The 21,371-nt window shown below is 34.9% G+C and overlaps 4 protein-coding genes and 3 non-coding genes across 12 annotated transcripts; 4 read left to right on the forward strand and 3 right to left on the reverse strand.

The window, feature by feature from the left end:
- Nucleotides 1-228: 228 nt before the first annotated feature.
- Nucleotides 229-1,542, forward strand: his-57 (Histone H2A; the record flags this gene model as incomplete). Of its 3 annotated transcripts, NM_001276858.3 has the most annotated exons (3): nt 229-630; nt 1,005-1,037; nt 1,304-1,542. In NM_001276858.3, the coding sequence occupies 3 exons, from the start codon at nt 251-253 to the stop codon at nt 1,332-1,334; spliced, it is 444 nt and encodes a 147-aa protein (NP_001263787.1). The 3 variants fall into 3 exon arrangements, with proteins under 3 accessions (NP_001263787.1, NP_001263788.1, NP_502141.1); NM_001276859.2 differs by lacking the exon at nt 1,005-1,037 and having other exon boundaries at nt 233-630; nt 1,304-1,445; NM_069740.3 differs by lacking the exons at nt 1,005-1,037; nt 1,304-1,542 and having other exon boundaries at nt 251-634.
- On the reverse strand, nt 1,164-19,708 carry klp-12 (Kinesin-like protein klp-12; the record flags this gene model as incomplete). 4 transcript variants are annotated; one of them, NM_001028178.6, is made up of 21 exons in its annotated part: nt 1,164-1,392; nt 1,448-2,040; nt 2,130-2,336; nt 2,739-2,875; nt 3,156-3,404; nt 4,204-4,386; nt 5,723-5,900; nt 5,950-6,045; nt 6,368-6,455; nt 10,695-10,770; nt 10,921-11,027; nt 15,254-15,391; nt 15,836-16,554; nt 16,604-16,888; nt 17,115-17,517; nt 17,588-17,855; nt 17,906-18,021; nt 18,069-18,353; nt 18,400-18,723; nt 19,334-19,556; nt 19,604-19,702. In NM_001028178.6, the coding sequence occupies 21 exons, from the start codon at nt 19,633-19,635 to the stop codon at nt 1,282-1,284; spliced, it is 4,818 nt and encodes a 1,605-aa protein (NP_001023349.1). The 4 variants fall into 4 exon arrangements, with proteins under 4 accessions (NP_001023349.1, NP_001360493.1, NP_001122796.1 ...); NM_001129324.3 differs by having other exon boundaries at nt 1,165-1,392; nt 3,231-3,404; NM_001372925.2 differs by lacking the exons at nt 3,156-3,404; nt 4,204-4,386 and having other exon boundaries at nt 19,604-19,708.
- On the forward strand, nt 12,969-13,109 carry T01G1.5. Its single transcript, NR_056633.1, has one exon. It is a non-coding gene; the product is annotated as an Unclassified non-coding RNA T01G1.5 (non-coding RNA).
- T01G1.6 lies at nt 13,896-14,035 on the reverse strand. The gene has a single exon (NR_056634.1). It is a non-coding gene; the product is annotated as an Unclassified non-coding RNA T01G1.6 (non-coding RNA).
- T01G1.7 lies at nt 13,908-14,046 on the forward strand. Its single transcript, NR_056635.1, has one exon. It is a non-coding gene; the product is annotated as an Unclassified non-coding RNA T01G1.7 (non-coding RNA).
- On the forward strand, nt 14,247-15,244 carry T01G1.2 (uncharacterized protein). Its single transcript, NM_069742.2, has 4 exons — nt 14,247-14,427; nt 14,474-14,640; nt 14,692-14,806; nt 14,863-15,244. Exons 1-4 carry the CDS (start codon nt 14,275-14,277, stop codon nt 14,899-14,901), a joined length of 474 nt encoding a protein of 157 aa, NP_502143.1. The 5' UTR covers nt 14,247-14,274; the 3' UTR covers nt 14,902-15,244.
- T01G1.4 (Alkyl transferase) lies at nt 19,703-21,348 on the reverse strand. The gene is made up of 5 exons (NM_001028180.8): nt 21,149-21,348; nt 20,912-21,019; nt 20,589-20,867; nt 20,029-20,253; nt 19,703-19,979 (listed from the first exon to the last, which is right to left on the reverse strand). Exons 1-5 carry the CDS (start codon nt 21,341-21,343, stop codon nt 19,887-19,889), a joined length of 900 nt encoding a protein of 299 aa, NP_001023351.1. The 5' UTR covers nt 21,344-21,348; the 3' UTR covers nt 19,703-19,886.
- Nucleotides 21,349-21,371: the final 23 nt, after the last annotated feature.

A 21,371-nucleotide genomic window follows, 5' to 3' on the forward strand; every position in this document is an offset into this window, starting at 1 on the left:
TGTAAAAACTGCGGTGGAGGGGCGGAGCTTCCCGCGGGGACACATTACTGAGTGCACACAAAATTCCGAATGTACCGAGGTTAATAGGGGGACAAAGAGAAGTGAGAGAAATGTGTCCTACCAGAGAGTGCGGAATGTTCAAATAGAGGTGTCCCCGCATGAAACTCCGCCCCTCCACCGTAGAAATGAATATAAACAGACAGTTTCGATTCATTCTTCAGATTCGTCTTACGAACACCAATCGCTCATCATGTCTGGACGTGGAAAGGGAGGCAAAGCCAAGACCGGAGGAAAGGCCAAGTCACGCTCATCAAGAGCTGGACTTCAATTCCCAGTCGGTCGTCTTCACCGTATTCTTCGCAAAGGAAACTATGCTCAACGTGTTGGAGCCGGAGCCCCAGTCTACTTGGCCGCTGTTCTTGAATATCTCGCTGCTGAGGTTCTCGAGTTGGCCGGTAACGCTGCCCGTGACAACAAGAAGACCCGTATCGCCCCAAGACATCTTCAACTCGCTGTCCGCAACGACGAGGAGCTCAACAAGCTTTTGGCCGGAGTGACCATCGCCCAAGGAGGAGTTCTTCCAAACATCCAAGCCGTTCTTCTCCCAAAGAAGACTGGAGGAGATAAGGAGTAAGAACTTTCTTCTTTAAACAAACCCACCGAACCCAACGGCCCTCTTTAGGGCCACAAATATCCAAAAACCTGACAATCCCATTTTAATAAAGTTACATTTATTACATTTATTTTGAATAATCTGTTCGCTTGAATTCAATATTGTTATTATGTTTCCACATAAATTCAACGATCAGTTCGAATACGATATATGGAAATTCAAGAAGTACGATAGTTACAGTTACAAGTTATTTTTAACTATGAGCACCGTGTTTTTATATGAACAAATTACCACATGTTTCTCATAAACGCTCCGAAATTGTTATTTACATGACTAAAAAGTAATTGTTTAAATTAACTTTTGTTCCTAGTCTTACGGATTAATGCTTCAGATTGTATATCATGGACTTGACTTCGAAAATGTTGTAAGTGACATATCTTCTAAAAAATCTCGAAATTCGTCTTTGTCAGTGTCGTCTAATGGGAAAAATACGGTAATTCATTTTCCACATGTGATGCTTACTAAGCGACTGTTTAATTTTAAAAGCGTCTATAACGTAAGCTCTTTATTTCATCACAATATTTATGAGATTTTTGGGCACTAAAAATAAATTACAGAAAAGTGAAAAGGGGTACAAGTGAAAACTTTTTTTTTTGAAAATGATACAATTAGACAGCATTTGATTTCCAGAATCCGACTGTCGAATCTCCCGAAGCAGTGAAAAGCATCGACTTTGTGGAGCACATATCGTTGATTCCCTCTTGATGTGCTTTCGAATACTGAAAAAAGAAAATGATCAAACAAAGTATTTATTTTGTTATTTGAACAACGAACCTCTTCAACAAGTTTCATACGACTAGATGAACCAACATCCCAAAAACGAATTGTTCCATCTTTACAAGCTGATACAAGAAGTTCTTTTCCTTTTGGACCGAAACCAGTAAGAGATTGAATATACTGTTGATGTGCTCGAAGTTCCAAATGTTCACGTTTGCCATCTTTCAGTGAAAATTTCATGATATTCACATCCTTCGAGGCTGTGTATAAATGTCCATTTAGAGGAAGCACTGCAGTGACATTATCGTAATGTGGTGGAGTGAATTCACATTTCGATTCGATAACTCCAGTTCCAAGACCAACTTCGTATTCTTTGACATAATGATCACGAGATCCTGTGTATGCCAAGATACTTCCTTCCGGTGTCATTGTCGTTCGAAGGCAAGAAACTTCAGATTTCGGAGAGTGTGAAGCTGCATTGAGTCGTCCCAGTGGTTTCCATTCACGTAGATTCCAGACTCGAACATATGCAGAGAATGAAGTAAAGAGAAGTTGTCCAGTTGGATCAACATCTGCAGCTGTGATGAGTGTTTCCAGGAATGGAATTGTATTTTGACGAGGCATCACTTGAGAAACATCTATTGAATCACCTGAAATAGTTTCAAAATTTCAATTTTTCTGCTAAATTTCTGATAAATACTGATAGAGAGATCGCACTCATTAATCTATAAAAACTCACCTTCATTAACCTGTCCAGATGAATTGAGCACTTTAACACAAATACATTCAGGAGTACGGTAATCCCACGCACGTGCTTCGAACATTGAAAAAGTGAAAACATAATTGGAGAATGGCACAAATTTCACCAAATGAACATTATTTGGATGAATACCAAGAGTTCGAATCTCGCGACATGCTTCGATATCCCATAATTTTGCGGTACGATCTGGAAAACAATTGGTGTTATATTTAATAGTATTGTCAGTGGAGATTTTTTCGATTTTTAGATTTTCCAAAATATTCAATAAAAGTTTTGATAAATTGCTAGGTTTTCGGATTTTTTTTGTAGTTTTACGAAAAATTGAATTTTTTGGTTCCTGCTTGAGGTTTTTGAGGCAAAAAAATATTTAAAATATCACTTTTGTACTTAAAATTTTTTTTTCATATTTTGCAAATATTCAAGGTTGTGTGGTTTTTAATGATATTTAATGTTTTTTAAACGAATCTTTAAAACCTTCAAAGCTCAACGATGTTGATTTTTCAACAAAAAATACCCGCGGGTATCCCCGCTGACTTTTTTTTCAAAATATTTTTTTCTGTCCCAGCCTCTGTTAACATCATTGTTTACCTTTAGATCCAGTAACCATAAGTTTTTCGTTAACATCCACTGACAAAACACCCCTTGCGTGTCCTTCAAGAGTATGGGTTCTTGTGATGACATTTCCACGCATTCCATCTTTCACCGGGACAATTCTGCTTTGCTTTCTGGAACAATCGAATATTAATTACTTTCTCGGAGCTCCGATTGGAGCACAACAATACAAAATGGCAGAAGTGAAAAATAGCCTTGAAAAGAATGAAAATATATGAGAAATTGCTTATTTCTTTTTCTTAAATATTTTTTAGAAACCTGTGAATACGGTACACATGCGTCACTATTTCTGTGTGCTCTAGGTGCTCATTCTCGATCGAAAAAAAAAACAAATTGTCGTGCAGTAAAAAGTGTGATAGTGTATGTGAAAATTAAAAGTTGGAGAGAGCAAACCGATTATTGTTACGCATAATGAGTTCGGCGCACGTATCGCTGAGCCAAGACGGCGAGATTCGCGCGAAAACCGACTTGGACGACGACGACGAGGTTGTGCCACGTGGATTTAGAAGATTAGACGATGACAATGTTGTTGTAGTAGTAGAAGATGATGAAGACATTAAATTGGAACGAGAACGTCCAGGAAATGATTTGGCAAATATGCCAATTTCCGGATCCTCGGTAACTGAAGGAAGACGTGAAATCCTAAAAATGAGACGACGGTTAGCACAGCGACATGGATAACAGAAGTACAATAGATTTATAATAAAAGCATATGCGGCCAAACGACATTGAAATTAATTTTATATGGTACATAAGTGTCAATCTAAAATCTTAAAAAGTGTCGAATCTTAATATTTAAAAATGTTATTGCTTCGTTCGACGTGAAAATACGCTCCGTCTCCGAACTATGGGTCTTGTTAGGTATTTGGCAGAAAAACCGTAAATTCAATTGTTTTCTCTCTAGTTTTGCCTCAACTAGTTTTGCCAACTAATTTTCAACCATCTTTCGTTTTTGTTATGTTTTTCGTTGTTTTAATGATTTTACGTAGAAATTATGCTTGAACAATTTATGTGAAGTTGAAAAGTGAATCATCAATTTTGGCATAAAATAAATTAAAGACAACGAAAAACATATTGAAAAATTCTAAGAATTCTCGAAAATTGGCGAAACTAATTGAAAACGTTTGGATCTACGGTTTTGCCGCCAAGTTCCTAACGAGACCCATGGTTCGGGGGCGGAACGTTTTTAATTTGCCGTGGAGCGTGTTTCCACGACGATTTTATAATTGGAGTTTTCGCGCCTATATAATATCTGAATTTTCATTAGAACACTGTGTATGGATAATAAAAACCTAATAACACAATTTCTTGAAAAATACTACATCACATCACATATAAATTAGTAAAAACATCAAAAATTAACGATAAAGACAACACTACATCAAGCTTATATATCTACGCGCTTTCCTAAAAGTCTGGAATAGAAATATCAAAAACTAACCCCTTTCTCGCTGTCGAAGACACTCCTTTTCCATTAATCAGAGGTTGTACACTTTTACGAATATTGTTATTATTGCTCACTCCACCTACAGTACTCCGAAAACGTGTATTACGAGAAAACGATGGAGATTGTGACGTTGAATTGGCAAATGAAGTAGACGCTGGTGATGTAGAAACGAAGGCGCTGAATCGGCACAAAATATCAATAGCAAAAAGAGCAGCAGATAGGCACAGGCGGATAGGCAATGAAATAACATGTATAGACACGATACGTGAATTTGAATCACAACAGTACGTATACACAGACAATACAACATCAAATACAGACTACAGTAACCTTTAGATTTCGAGAAAATGAAAAAAAAAAATTGTCAGTCAGTTGATTAGAATTGTGGGTGCATATTTGCGTGTGATATAGGTTTTTGTTGGGGAGTAAATACGTGGAAGAGGTGTTGTAAATTACAAAAATGGGAAAATCGTGCATTGTGCGATTTTTTGTTCTTCGATACAGTACTCGTCCCGAAATTGTTTTGGCACATTGCCAACTTGGAGGTGGAGTAGAGTCAAAAATTGCTTTTAATGACCGAAAAATAACTGTTAAAATAAAAAAAAGTTTCAAATAATTTTTTCAATTTTGCAAAAATAAAAAAATTGGGCCTTTTTTTTAGAGATCTTTGGAAAATTTGACTGGTTTTTTTTCGGATTTTCATTTCTCATGTGTCGTCTCAAATGGGAATATAAAAGAATATTCGAGAAAAATCAGTCAAATTTGCCGGAAAACAGATATCTCCGAAAATTGGACGTGGTTTAATCAGCCGTGTCTTGGATATTTAAAAATTGAATAAATATTTTTTTAGCAGTTATATTATGTCATTTAAAGCAATTTTTTGGCTCTACTCCATCTTTAAAGTCGTTCAAAAGTAGAGTACGATCAATGGGAATTTTACTTTAAAATACTCAGACTTGTTCCAAAATTGCAACAAAGAAAAACGAAAAAATTGTATTTAGTTAAAAAAAATTCTCCGATTTTGGCTAATTTGAATAACCGCGCTTTTGCCTCTAAACCACGCCTACTTTTTTTGTGCCGCACTTTGGTTTCTATCATTTCGAGGCAAAATATTTTGTTTTTTGTTGTTTTCAATATGGAAAGATCCTACAAATTGTATTTCGCTCAAAAAAAACTACAAAAAACGAATGTATAATTTTATTCTTCATAGTTTTTGAACAAAATATTATTTGTCGGTCCTTTTTCCACAATAAAAAAAAAGCAAAAATGAAACATTTTGCTTCGAAATTGACAAAAACCAAATAGCGACACAGAAAAATGGGTGTGGTTTAGAGGAAAAAAGCGCGCTATTTCAAATTGGCCAAAATTAATTTTTTCAAATTTTTTTATTTTTTTATTTTTTTCAAATTTTTCAAAAAATTCAATTTTTTGTTTTTTAGTGGTATTTCGGCATTTGGGATCCCCATCGACGGTACTCCACCTATAAAAGACTGTTATTATAACCACAACTTACATTCTCTTCTTTTTCTCTTTTCTCTCGTCCGAATCTCCAACGTCTGCACCCACATCTACAGTAGGATTTGCATTTGCATCCGAAACCATCGAGTTTTCCTCCGAATTGGCAAATAATAACTCTTCCTGAGTTGCAGTGTGTCGACGTACTTTATAGTTTTGAAGTGTATGTGCATCTTCTGAAATTTCAGAAAAAAAAATAGAAAAAAGTATAACTGGAAAACTAACCAACGACTGATGGTGAACCACTTCGAAGCAAAGAACTCTGAGATGAAGTCCTACTTTTTCGTAGATCTGATGGTACGAAACCTTCGATTTCATCCACTGAAAAATTATCAGATAAATGTATTTTTTAAAAATAATTATATATATAAAAATTTGTTTAGTAAAACAACTTTTTGTTATTACACAGCCATGAAATGATGTGACTTTCACCGCAAAAAAACGGTTTCGGGTCTTGAAACGAACGAAACCTTTCAGCTACCGTATCCCGCTAGTGTTAACAAATACGGTAGCTGAAAAGTTTTGGTCGTTTCAAGACCGGCTACCGTTTATTTTTTAATTTTTCAAATAATAAATAACATATTTTTCAATTTTCGGAGAAATGGAAAATTTTAAATTTTTTCTCAATGTTTTTGGTACGAACCCAAATTTTTATCTTCAATAATCGAAGTGAGAAGTTGTTCTTTTAGAGATGATTGTTGTTCCAATTGTTCAATTCTAGCAGCACATTCCTGAAATAATATTATGTATTATGTATATAATTATTCTGCATGTTTTTTTGTTGTAATTTCTGTAGGGGTGTTTGCAATTTGACCCCTTGTTATTTCTTCCTTATTTGTGTCTGTGGTATTGAAGCCAAAAGCGTGGGAAGGAAGTCGTGAAGAATTTCCAATGAAAATCGAGCACAAATGAGGGTAATCGGAGAGCATTTTAAAGAAGATGCGTGTATTTTATTTTGCAAAAAAACCGTTAATTTGTAGTAACTAAATTAATTTTGAAAATTGAACCCCGTAAATCGACACAATCGCTACAGTAGTCTTGTAAAGAATTACTGTAGTTTTCGCTACGAGATATTATGCAGTCAAATATGTTCTTCTCACAATTTTGTGTTCCCTTAATATATCTAGAAAATTAAAGTGTCGGCAGATAGTTCGAAAATTAGGTGGCGTACCAGTGAACTTCAAAATTCTAGATTCCCCGTTTTTGAATTTAAATTCCTTCCTCCTCCAAAGGTGTCTTCATCATTGAAGTTTCGTCTTTCTTCTTACTTAGACGCCATCGCGGGAAATCTCTCATGGGAAAACGAGGTCAGCCGAAAACAAGAAAATGCTCCGTGGCTAGCAGGCGCCGTTCGTACATTTCGAAGGAAGAAAACAGAGCGATTTCGTTTCCGGACCGCAAAAAAAAGATTGCCAAAAGAAGATTGTGTGTAGAGCCAAACACAGACAGAGGCTCTTGAGACAAAATAGGAAACATTTCTCCCTTTATTTTCTTCATCACATTTGGTCACTTGACTCTTTTATCCATGAAAGATAAGATTTCGAAAGATCCTATAGGATTTGGAGATTTAGAAAGAAGAGGGAATGTTCTGGTCAGTAGGATTAGTTAATCACGCAATCTTCATTTCTTATTCCGGAAAAGCAGAGCTGTAAATAAACTTCAAAATAATACGTGACTTTAAATAGTTTTTCTTTTTTTCTGTGCAGAACCAAGGACTCTGAAGTCCTTTTCTGGATTCGCAGTGCTCCAGTACTTACAGTAATCCCTTTGAACTGGAGGAAACAACATAGAAAATGTATTTACTACTTTCAAGAAACCTGTTAATCATTATTTGTATCCGCTTTTATTACTCTTCTCTCCAGAATATATTCATCGTAATCAAATTTGGACTCACAGCAGCAGTCTTCGTTCTAAACGAGAAAAAATAAATAAATCAGAGGCCAAACACCTTGTTTTTTTCTCCGATTATTCTAACATCAAAAACTAGAAAATACTATGTTTTTTCCTTGGTTAATATTCGTTGAAGAACATTCAAAATAGAGACTATAGTTTTCAAATTTTGAATTTTTCGCTTCTTTTCCGTTTTATGCTTTTTGATGCTCTATTTTGAAAAACGACCGTCTTCTTTCAAATATTCTAAGCTTCGGCCCATCAATTTTCCGCATTTCTAACTGCGCTCGCTGCTTTTTTGGTGACAAATTCCTCATTTTGCCTTCAACTCAAAAATTTCCAAAATATTTAAAAATTTGTACGACAAAGCTTGGCTCCATATTTAGAAATGGATAATGGTCTCGCGGCTCGTTGAACCCGCTGAGCCCACACATAGAATACTTTGAAGAACGCTTGAGTGGAGTCGTTCAAACTATTTTTTTCTCTCAACTTTAGCTCCAGGCATTTTAATATCTTGAATTCTAAGTATTCCAAGCCTTGTTTGTATGAACTTATTTTTAATAAATATCCTCATAAATCCAAAAATAACATGCTAAAGTTTTCGGTGAACCGCTATCATCACTTTCTAAACAACTTAGGTGGGCACAGACGCAGAATGAAAGAGTAGCTCATTCAATTTGAAAAGTGCTCATTGAGCCCTTCATTTTGCCTTTTCTCGAGAGAGAAAAAATTGTGTGAAGAGATACCTAACAAAGCGATTATTTTTTATTTTCTTCGTTTTTTGCCGCCAGTTTGTAACGGAAGCCAACCAACTGAAATGCGTAAATAAATTTCAAATTCTGCACTGCAATCGGCTTAAAATACTATTTTTGTACACAATCAAGCTATAGGACTTATGACGATAAAAGCTTAAAGGTGCTGGAGTAGCTGAATGGGGATTTTGATTCAAAATATCCAAAATAGCATATATTATGCCTAGAAAACCGAAACTTTCTACGATCTTATAAGTTTTCCAAAATTTTCGTTCCGAATTCTTGTACCCATCGGTTCTTTATTCGATGGGACAGTGGCGGCTGTCCACAGAATGCCACCAACAACAACAACAACAATCTTTTTCAGAAGTATAGAGAGAAGAAGAAGCTGTTTGCGCTCATCATCCATCTTCCCTCTCTCTCTCTCTTGTCTTCCGGACACAATCAGCTCAATTTGTCTCTCATGTCTAGTCTCTTTTTTTGAAAGCAAGAACATTGAGCATCGTTCTACTCTAGAAGAAAACACACTTGGAGCCCTGTCTCCAACGTTTTCAATCCGGCACGTATTATCTTTATGTCCACTTTTTCCCCTATTTTTGGAGATTTATTTATATATGTAGAAGGTAGAGGCACAGCATCCAATCCATTATGTTTGGAAGTTGGAAGTGTCTAGACATTCTTTGTTGCTATTCGAGGAACTGCTCTCTATGTTTCAAGTCTATCAACTTTATTGAAATCCTAAGTAAATTCTCTTAATCGAGGTTTACATATAATGACAATGACATTAAGAAATTGACATACGTACTCTTGACATTTGTCACTCACTTTCTCTGATGCATTCATCGCTTTTGTGTTTTGATTTCTAGATGTCAATGAACTCAAGTACTTCTTGACTTCTCCATTTTTTCCGGAGAAGAAAATTTGCCATAACATTTTCTCAGCGTCATCGAAATCTTAGAATGCCCTAGGAGGAGGTCCTATGCAAAATGGGATAACAGCTACGTGATTTCTCAAAACGTTTCTTCGTAGAGTGACCGGCTTCGTTGATAATTTTGATGGAATTATTAACTACTCCAAAATTAAGGACAATATATTTTATAATAGAGTCCATACAATGAAAACTAGATTATTTGCTCCCCATTTCCAATTTCTCATTGAAAATTCTTCGAAACGTTTGGTGCAATTTCACAACCCATTCACTCTTCTTTTTGTTGCTTCCAGAAGAGTAATGCAATTTCAGCAGCAAAAATAAATAAATTATAAAATTTCCTTCCACTCTCTATATTTTCGCCTCCTTCATATTCGAAAGGACCAATTTCGTGTTGGCCCCAATTTTGACTAGAAGCTTCCAGGGGACAAGCAACGAGAAAATGGGCGGAGCTCTAGGAGCATAGACGAAAATGGATGAGTGAAGGAGAGAATAAGGGACGAGCAGCAATAAACACACGTGACTGAAATGTCTCGTAGGTCTTAAAGGGACTGCAAAAAGTTATAACCCTTTTTTTATTTATTATAGAAGTGGTTTGTATCTCGCGTGGTCACAAAATATTTCGTTTTGTTTCGTTTCTTTCTCTTATTTTTACTTCTAACATTCACTTTGTCTTTAATCAGTGATTGACGTCATAAATCTCATAAATATAATCACTCATGATTGCATTTCAAGAAAATTGAATTGCAAGCCAAATTTAGATATTTTCGGATCAATTGTACTTATTGCTTTCCGCTTGTGGTTTGTTTTCAATTGGGAATAAAATCTATTTCAAAACGGAAATTCAGGACTCCGAAAGTGAGGAAACGGGATTTATTCCACCCGAAGCTTTATTTGAAAATAATAACAAAGAATTGGAATTCCGATATTGAAATTTTTGGTTTTTCAGTTAAGATTTTGATTTTAACGAAGTCTTTGAAAAAAACCAGTTCATATTTTATTCCTAATACTAGAAAATATTTTTCTTAAAATGTACCACTTTAGGGTCTCTTTCTCCATTTTCTCGATTCAGGAATTTATGAACTTTCATAATTAGGTAGATCATAAAGAGATCCGTAGTAGGCAGGAGGAATGTGTTTTGTAGCGACCGACATTTCCTGAGTTCCGTCACTCAGAACATGCGTTTATCTTATAGGTATAGCGTAGGCATAGGTTGCCTTCTAGGTAGGGATGTAGGTTTTTTATTTCGTCTTTGTTGTTAAAAAAATGAATTTATAGTTAGGAAGATTTTGGATTTTTGGAAGTGAAATTATCATTCACGATACCTTTAAACAATCAACAAAAATGTTTTTTTTTAAACTTAAATATCCCAATTTCCTGTCATATTAAATAAAACACACCTTAAACTCGGATTCCACTTTGGCCGCCAACGCTGCTTTATCAATGCACAAATCGAACAGGTGTTGAAGAAGATATCTGCAATCAGATACGTGATTCAGAATAGATTTCAAAAAAAAAAGAAGTAGGTGGGGGTGGCACCCAATGGACAGATAGAAGAATGATAAATTTCTCTCTTTTTCTTTGTTAAGTCCAATAAGTGAGACAACTGTCTCTTTTTGTGCTTACCTTGCCTCACTCAGTGTGTCACATCCATCGAAAAGCTGCTTTATTGTCTGTTTTTTGAGCCCAACATCCAGAATCGGTTCATTTTCAGCATTGGAGGCGGTGATGTCCTGTAAAAAAGGAAAACTTAGCTTTTTTTGTGATAATAATGGAAAACTTTTTAAATGAACATATTTTTGAATATTCGTTTCAAAAGTGTCAAAAATTTTTTTTGAAATTTTATATACTTTTGGAAATTAATTCAGATTAAATGGAAAGTCATTCGAAATCCGATTTCTGACCTTTCCGGTGCAATAATAATGATCAAATTATCATATTAATGTTAAGAATCACATACACTCCAACTTGTTTCTCTCGACCTTTGAATCATTTCATGCATTTCCCATACTTAATGGATCGGTCAAAAACCAGAGTCTTTGGAACCTACTCTCAAATTCCACCCCATTTCATGTTGTTCCGTAGGAAAGAGCTCCTCCTTATTTTATCTCCCCCATTTCATTCTTGCTCCCAGATCTCTCATAAATTCTCGATGAATCTTTTATACTTATTCTTCTCATTTTTGTGCTTCTGCTAGTGCTCATTTAAATGAATCCAAAAACCCTCCTCATGTTTTCGAGTAGAAGAAGAAGAAGAGAAGATTGAAGTCGTGTAGTAGTTAATGAGTGCTCCAATTTTTCAGAGGAGAGTAAACATGTGTATTCTTCCCCTTTTTTGGCTAATGAGACCCTATTCTGAGTATCCATCTAGGTGATCTAGAGCCACTAAGTACCCGTTTTTGTAGTCTTCTGTCAAGAAAACAGAGAAAAGTGTACAAAAAATAATTATTATTTTAAAAAAATTTTAGTTTTCTGACTATAAAAAATATTATGGAGACGCAGAAAAATCTCTTTATGAAATCGACATGAAAACGCGCTCCACGGCCAAAAGGTATATAGTGGCAAAACCGTTAAATGTTTTCAAATAGTTATGCAGTTTCGATAATTTTCAGGTATTTTTCTCTTTTTAATTGTTAATTATGGTTTCCGTTATTTTTTATAATTTTTATGCCGAAATCATGATAAAAAATCATGAGAATTTTTTAAAAATCATTAAAAAAAAAACAGAAAACTCAATTTGAAAAAAAATTTTGAAAATTGGCCAAACTGATTGAAACGTTCGGATCTACGGTTTTGCCCGCTAAGTTCCTAACGAGACCCATGGTTCGGGGGCGGAGCGTTTTCCATTTTCCGTGGAGCGCGTTTCCACGACTATTTCAATAAGCTAATTTTTCTGCGTCCTTTTTACATTCCACTGGACCTACAGTATAATTTTTCTTTGCAATAAAAAAAATTCACATGATTTCCAGCAATTCTTTTTTTTATTTTGTCTATAGAAAAGGAAAATAAGAGCCGTCACATAATCATCACCATTATTATTATTATTTTCTAAACAAACACGAAAAAAAGACAAAGAAATTGGAAGGAACCCCTGTCGTTCTCCATTTGGTACTCACCCTTCTAAAAATAAGAAAACGAAAGAAAAAAAAGCAATTTCTTTTTTTTTTTCGTTTTGTTTTGGTTTTGGTATGTGTGAGTGAATGGGTCCACCCACTTCTCGTTTTCTCAAATGAGTGACATTGAGCTGCTTCTTCTTTTCTTCCACTTCATCAGCTCATTTCTATTTTTTGCATCGTGCCTCTCTTTCTCTTTTTAACACCACATCTCACAGTGATATCACCTATCAATTGTTCTAGTGAGAGAGGATGAGATAGCCAATGTGTTTTGAATCGGATAGGCTGAGAGCAGGAGAAACGATGGAAAAAAGTATCTATTCTGAGCTGTGTTAGGCTGACGAGTCGTCAGTAGAGCAAGCGGCAGATCAGGCAATCAGCAGAGCTCCTGGAGCCAAAGGTTGTTCTCAACAGAAGACTCTTTGTGTTCTAAGGTTACCGAAGCAGAACTTGACAACTTTTGATCTAGACATTCGAAATTGAACCAAGTACAGTAACCCGTACGGTGTTTTTCTTCGAAAAGTCCGGGTTCAGAAAAATGAGCCCATCCATCCCCAGTGTGCTCCTCAATTCTTTTTGCGTGCTCACTCAACCGATGCCTAATTTCAATTCGCAACTCATCCTTCTCCTTCTTTTTCTTCATCTTCTATTTCGACTGAGTGTTTGTATGTCCGAATTGATGAACCCCTCTAGCACTTCTTCTCCCTCCATTTCTTTACTCAGCTTTTTATTCTCAACTTCTTGAAATGGAAACTTCTTTTTTAAATGTCAATTCCACGAAGAACAATTTCTTTTCAAACTTCTGGTAGTGACACATCTACTGTAGTGTATCTATATTATAATTTGCATATCCTAGTCTAGTTTCTCTGAGATGCATTTTTTTTGATTTTCAACAAAGAAAGATTGTTTTCAACGAAAGACCTTTCTGTTTACCTCACATATCATTTGATTTCTAGGAACACAAGTTCATTTTCTTTATATAGCGTGTGGTTATAGTACGCATTTGAATATTTCATGAATTTTTTTTTCCGAAATTCTGAAAAGATCAAGTCGTAAATATTGCATATTTCGCTTTTTCGATTCGGTCTCCTCTTCACATTTAGTGTGTTAATAGTCATAGGTTCTCATGAAAACAACCGAGTCAAACCAAGACCCAGAATTGGAAAACAGCTGAAATTTTGATGAAGACAATGGCATCTAGAACGGGTAAACTCGGCCTAATCTAGTCTAGACCATCTTACTTGAATCCGAAAATAGCCTATAGTTTTTGGATTACTGTAGATCTATGGATAATCACACAAAACTTTATCAAATTTCGATGCGAATCCAAAATTGATAAAATGAAACTTTGGTGTAGGATATTAAACTAGAATATCATTATTTTTCCACTAATTTCCATCAAAAACAATCCAGAGACCCTCCAGAGTCGTTATCTCTTTTCTTTCACTTCTCTGAACCTCAAATAAAGATAAAGAGCATACACGAGGAGTGAGCACACATCATCATGTCTTCTTTGAGATGTGCCTGAGACTGAAGAAAGATACTAAGAGTGATAGAGTGTGAAAAGAGGAAAAGAGCATCGTCTCGTGTGATGATGATGATGATGATGGCCACATTAGCTCCGCCTCCATCACTCGTTTTTCCTCCGGTTTTCTTTTTGACTTTATACTGGTCTTTTTTTCTTTGAAATTTTTTGAAAGTTTAAACCTAGTGAACATCTAGAATCATATGATCAATCCCATCAACAACGATCAACAATGTTTTACGAAGCACTTTAATGTTTCAATTGGCTTATTTTTATATCTCAGTCTACATCCAAAATTCATATCACTCGTTTTTTTTTCAGTTTCACTCAAGTGTTGCCCGAAATGACGTCGAACGATAGATCAAATAAGCTGAATGAGAAGCGTACCAGTGTTCAGATGAAGACAAGTTTCTCCCAAGAAGTATATAAAACTCCGATCAAGCAAATTCTTACTGCACCATCACAATCCCACTCACGAATCACACCAGGTGGACAGGTGAGTTGAAAACTTTCAGAAAAGAACATTTTTGAACGTTTTTCAGCTCTTCTTATGTGTGATGGGACTATTGATAAGTGTTGCGATCAGCATCTGGTTAGCCGCATTTAGTCGTGAAAATGGATGGCGTCGAGCTGTCTTCGCATCGGCCGCTGGTATCTGTGCGATTCTCTTCATGCTTCTCACTATCATGACCTACAGAAGAGCGAAAAAGTAATATTCAGATAGATTTCTTATCCAATTTCCAATTACTAATACTTTCAGCCCACAAGAACCGGAGCCACTTCCAGATCTTTCACAACGTCGATCTACAATCGGAGCACGAGTTAGTAAACGATCAATTGCGGCGGGAATGAGCGCAGACGACTGTCCAACGCAGGTTAGTATTTCTAGTAAATACAAAATAATTTTATTTCAATAATTTATATATTCCAGGTCTTAGTCACTGGAACACGTGGTTCCATTCCATCCTAATCATCTCACGGATCACCTTTTTCAACTTCACTCTATTCTTTTTTGTCCATATCGGGTAGCGATCATCAAAACAACACTCTTAATTTCTTCCTTCCCCCCACTCAATCAAATTTAAAAAGATAAACTCAAAAATCTAATTTTTCTGTTTTTTTTTGCGAAAAAAACATTCACTTCATTCCCTTTTCCCTCCTTTTCTGAAAATTTTCCATTTTTCATTTGTTTGTATCATTTGTTCCCCCTTCTTCGGTTCATATCCGAATTCTTCCGAAATTTCCATTTTTAACCCGTTTTGTGCACGATTTTTAAATATTTTATTTTTTGCAAATAAATAAGCTTTTGAATATACTCTTACCTCATCAACATCGCAAATTAGTTTTTGTTGATATGTGATTTGATCTTGAACATATTGAAGCTTCTGTTTTGCACTGTCAATTGCTTCTAAAAGTCCATCACGATAAATTACATCTTGTGATTGAGTGAATTGCTTTTCCTGAAAAATATTTAAATTTTAAACAATGTCAGTTTTTCAATCTTTTGAAAAAATACCGACATTTCAATAATTTTCAAAGTAATCCAGATTTTTTTTCCGATAAAACCGATAAACAATCATTTTAAATTTTTTCAGATTTTTAAAATAAAAATTTTTTGAAATTCGTTTTTTCGCTTATACGATACTTTCGAAAAAAAGTAAAATATTGGTCATTTTTCTTTTTTTCAGAAGTAAATTATGTTTTTTCACCAACTAAAACAAAATTTGATGAAACATTTGTTTTTCAAAAATCGAAAATTTTCTTTCTCCAATTTGCAATTTTTCGATGATTTTTTTTTGTGAAATCTGTTTTTTTTTCAGATTTTTAAATTTTAAATTTCTTGATTTTCAAAAAAAATTCGATTTTTCTAAAAAGCGAAACCATTGATTTTTAAAAAATCTCACATTTTCTACAATTTCCACCATTACAGCATGCCGTTCATTCAAATATCTTTCCAATTCGGCCTCCATTTTTTGAACAATCTGCCTTCTCCGAGCACTTTCCTCGATTTTCCGAACAATAACATCCCATTTGACTTTGCTAGCTTTTGCTGAAAAGGCGAGCTCTTTGATCGCCTGAACTCCACCAACAACTCCTCGAACTCGGCGAGCTGGTGAGTTCGTAACGGCGGCTCCACCACGTGGAGTACCACGATTCGCTTGACGAGCTGTGGCTGCTGCAACTGCTTTCTCTTTCCGAAGTGCATTCACTTCTTGAGTTGTCTTTTTAAGGAATTGTTCTCTTTGCTTATCCTTCATCTCCAAAGTTCTGATTTTATTTGCTTGAAGACGAGTTTGTTTCTCTTTTGTAGCAAATGCACGAGCATTTGCAAGTTGTTGTGTTTTTTGTTTTTTCTTATCTTCGTTCATTTTCTTGATCAACTCAACTTTTGCCTTTTTCAAGTCTACAACTTCACTTTTCAGCCGTGTTTTTTCTTGAAGTTCTCTCTGTGATTTTGCAATCACTTTCAGATGTTCTTTATCGAGAGCTTCAATCTTTTTCAATTCCTTTCGTAGATCAGTAATTTTCAGTTCATATTCTTGCTTGATGGCTTTCATCTGTTCATTATTACCTCCTCGTTTGCCACCTTCATTCAAGACTCGATCTCGTTCAGTTTCAGTGTCTAAAATTCTTTTTAAAAATATTATTTATCACGTATAAATTGTAATTACCTTTAATTCGTTCCATTAATTCTCTCAATTTTTTTTCATAAGTCTCTCTAATTTGCTGATTCTGACGTTCAGCTCTTTCCAATTGATCAATAAGTTTTTCCTTAATATCGAGCTCAATCATAACTTCACTCAAATCAATTTGAAGGGCTTCAGATTCTTCTTGTTCTTGTTTCTCTTCTGCAGTCTCGTCTTCATCTTCATCCAAATCTTCTTCATCCAGAAGTTCTTCAGCTTCATTACTCGTTCCATCCTCATCTTGAGCCATTGATGAATATTCTGATGACACTGAAAATATATAATTTTATGAATTTCAAGAAATAAAAATATTTGAAAATATGTATTGAAATGGTCTGAAGACGTAAAAGAGAGGAATTGTTTTAGACAAACTGCAGTGAAAGTATGGAATATCTTTAAAATGTATGAAGAATGATGAATTCTTTATAAACAGAAATGGGTCTCACAGACTTAGCTAGCAAGAATTTTCAGAAATAAATACAAAAGATCAACTAACCATTTTCACCTCCAATATTAACTGATTCCATCAATTTCCTCTGTTTCTCAACTTCCTGCTTTGCCATTTCTATCAATTTTTGACTATTGAACTCGGCATTTCCACCACCGGATCCACGAGATGCACCCAACGCCTTCCATCTCGCATTATCTTTTCGAAGTTGATCACAAGTAGATTGAGACTCATAAAGCAGTGATTTCGTTCTTTCCAATTCTTCCAAATACTTTCGGAAAGTTGATTGAATTGCATCGACCTCGCCTTCTGCTCCACCTGATCCGGCCGTTGGGAGAGATGCGATCGAATTGAACTCTTGTTTTGCTTTCAAATCAATATTTTCCGTTCGAAGGATGTCAAGTGTCTCATTGAGAGCTTTCACTCGGAATCGTAAATGATTCACCTCACTCTGAAATGAAAGTATTTGTTTTTTTTTAATTTGTGAATTTATCATAAACTTTTGAAAAATTAATACTTACAGTCAAGTATACATTTTCATGATACTGATCATTCACAACTTCATGTCCATCAACATCAACAGTTCGTCTTCCTTGTTTGAATTCCAAAAGTTCGGCTTCCAATGCAGCAATCCTACTCCGAAGTTCACCTATCATCTTTGATGATTTATCTTGATTAGCAACCACTTTGTTCTTAATTTCTTTCGCACGATTTGCATATTTCATCGTGTTCAGTGTTTCAACAAAGTCACTGTCTGACGGTGAGCAACACGCAATCATCAGTGTTCGGCTGAAATGTGATAGTTAAATAATGAAAAAAATCAATATTTCTACAATTACCTGTTACCACCTAAAGAATCTTGCAGAAGACGTGTCAATTTCGAATCACGATACGGAACATGACTGACTTTTCCATTGGCACCACCGAGAGCCGCGATGACGTTTCCGAGGGCAAGCTAAATTTTTAAATGTGAAAAATTCAATTTTTATACTAAATTCTTACCAATCCAACGTTGATACTAATTCCTTCTTTAGCACGATCACCAGTTGCTCCAGTTCTCTTCATTCGTTCTGAACCAGCCAAATCAACAAAATGAAACTTTGCACAAAGCATTTCCATTTCCAATTCTCCAGTTTTTTGTTCTCCAGATTCATCGAGAGGATTTGCAGCGACACGTTGTTGTTTCAAGTGAAGAGTGAAGATAGCATGAGATCGAGATGATTGTTCATTCATATTTGTTGCTGCAACTGTTCGATTGAGAGCTCCATTTTTGAGAATATCCATTGTCTGAAAAAATTAACTCATGTCGGTTTTTATTCAAATAAAAACTAACTCCGTGCATATCAAATACAGATCTTTGCTCAACACCATGAAGTACAATTTCTCCACGTGAATCTTCGTGAATTCTGATACTTGATGACATACTACGATCATCAGATAACAAATCCAGCACATCATCATTATATAATTCAACAAATTGAACAGAAACTTCAAATGCTGGCTCCAAAAGCCCTTGCTCTATAGCTTGAGCCTTGCATTCGGCAATTTTTCGGAATGTATGTTGGATTGCACGTGGGATTACTCCTAGATCTTCTTCTTTCTGAGTAACTGCCGCATCGAAAGCTGTTCCCATTGTGTGAGTTTTTCCTGATCCAGTCTGAAAAATTGGAATTTTTTATAAAAGTTAAAAAAATATTGAAAGAGGAGTAGAGGTTGTGGGTGTTTTGCTAAAGCAATGAGAACTTAAAAAAATTTTTTGATTATATCTGAAATTTCGACAATTTGTCATTGTCGAAGCTGCTGGAAAATTATTTAAAAATTGTAAAATTATTTTTCCAAAAAATCGAAAATTGCCGGTTTTCTTTTGTTCGATTTTTCGAAAAATTGCTTGAAATTTTGCCTCTTTTTAGAGAAAAATCAAATAAATTTTTATTTAAAAAAGTTGATTTTTTTTGTTAATTTTTAAGCATTTCTTTTGAATTTTTTTTAAAAAATTCGAAAAACGAAAATTGCAATTTTCGACTTTTTGAATTCCTCTGGAAAAAAATCAGTTTTTTTTTAGTTTTCCGATATTTCGAAAAAAAAGTTAAAATTGTTGCTATATTCTGCTTTTCCGAAGACGATGTATTTTCTTGTTTTTTCTCATCAATTTTCTGAAAAAATTGAAAAAAAGTTTTTTTCGAAATTTTTTGAAAAGTATCATTTTGAAAATCGGCCGATTTTAGAAAAGTTCACAAATTCTGCTTCTTTAAAATAACTTGACAAACCTGTCCATAAGCTAAAACTGTAGCATTATATCCATCGAATAATCCATCCACAAGTTTTTCAACGCAAGATTCATAGACAACATATTGTAGAGTAGGCATATCAAATACATGATCATAAGTAAATGAACGATCACCACCAATTGTAACTTGTGGATCATTTGGAAGAACTGATGTACATACTCGACTTCCTTCGAGTTTCTCCCGATTTCCTTGGGGACGGATACTGTAAATTTTAGAATTTGAACATATTTCTATACTTTAAAATGTTACCGTAATGCGACCTGCACACAAGTGTCCGCCATTTTCACCTAATTTGTTGGATGATGATTCTTTTTCAGTGATTATTCCATCCAAATTGATTGATTTTCTCTGAAAACAGGAAAGTTTATTGTCATGAACATGACACCCCAAGCGAAACAAAAAAAACGAAGCGGAACATGAAGAAGAGAGCAGGAAAAATATAAAACAACGAGAGAGAGAGAGAGAGAGACTAGAGAGAAAAATAAATAAAAGAATTTAAATTAAAAATCGCAAAAAAAGAAGTTTGGGAAGATCACGATTTGACGGAAATCAAATCTCGATCATTTCCACTGAAATTCATTTTCCACGATGTAGCATTATCATCAGATACTTTCGAAGATGTCATCTGAAATTATTCAAAATACACAAAAATCATCGCATTTTCAAATTCTCACTTTTGTTACAGTAGTTCTATAATATTGATAATTTAGAATTGCTTTACACAGATTAAAATATCCAAATTCAGGCCAAAGAACATCATCAAAGTAGACATGAGTTTCTGATGCTTGCCACATCAAAAAGTCCGAAAGTCGATGTTCACCGGATGTTCGAATAAATAAATCTGGAGAAGTTCCACCACATCCACTATCCAAACACGCATCAATCATTGATTCGTTGATCTGAAATAAATTGAATTTTTAGTTTTTTTTTTTTTGAAATTCGAAAATTTTTCGTTTTCAGTAATTTTTTTTTTGGAAATCAGTTTTTCAATAATTCAATAATTTCAATAAGAATTTCAATTTCAATAAGAGTTTTTCAATAATTTCTAGCAATTTCTGTACTCTTTTTTTCAAAGATAGAAACGTTTAAAAAATTTTTGATAAAGTTTTCTCATCTCTTTCAATACATTTTTTTGCATCTTTTTTTTTCAATTTCTCGATTTTTTTTTTGAAATTTGATAATTTTTTGCTTTCTTTTTTCGGAAATCAGATTTTAAAAAATTCCAAAATGTAACCTCATCCACATTGACTTTCCCATCTTTTACGTGTTTTCGAATAGTTTCAAAGCTTCTTGCAATTTCATCTCTTGAAGTATATGGCATACAAACATTTAATCTTCCTCCATCGAAATTCTCTGTTCGATGTTCAATATCACTCATTAATTTCTGAAGGCGTGACGAGAGAAGCGATCGATTTCCGTAAAATCGGAAACAAATTCGTTTTTCATCCAGTTTCTCAGAGTCGTTGAGCAATTTTTGGAATTTCTCTTCTGCCAGTCGCATAAGCCCGCTGACCTAAAATTATTAGGTTGTATTTCTAAAAATAGTTGTCAGTTTACCTCTTCTTCACTTCGTTTGAAATTTTCAATACTGAAAGCGTAAACTGTGATTTCTCGAATACCGAAACGGTTGCACCAATCAAGAATTTTCGCAAGTTGTGTGAATCCCTAAAAAAAAATTAATTAGCCTGTTACAGTAAGGATAACGTAAATAACCGACACTTTTCGCTCAACTTTTTGAATTTTTGTGAGCGAAAAGTGTCGGCTATTTTCGTTAACGTACTACAGTAATCCAACCTTTTCGTGCCCCTTGATAACATTTCCCAAATGTTTTGTCTTTGCAAAACGTCGGTTTCCGTCCATCACGAATGCCACGTGTCTCGGGATTGGTCCTGAAGCGATGAATCGACGTAGCAACCATTGCCACCACGGTTGCTCCTGTTGAGCCACAAACCAGCCGTCCTCTTCATCGGCTGTCAAGTTTGCCGCCATGACAGCTGCAAAATGGTACTTTTTTAAT

This window comes from Caenorhabditis elegans, chromosome IV, assembly GCF_000002985.6.
Source record: "Caenorhabditis elegans chromosome IV".
NCBI classification, from domain to species: Eukaryota; Metazoa; Nematoda; class Chromadorea; order Rhabditida; family Rhabditidae; genus Caenorhabditis; species Caenorhabditis elegans.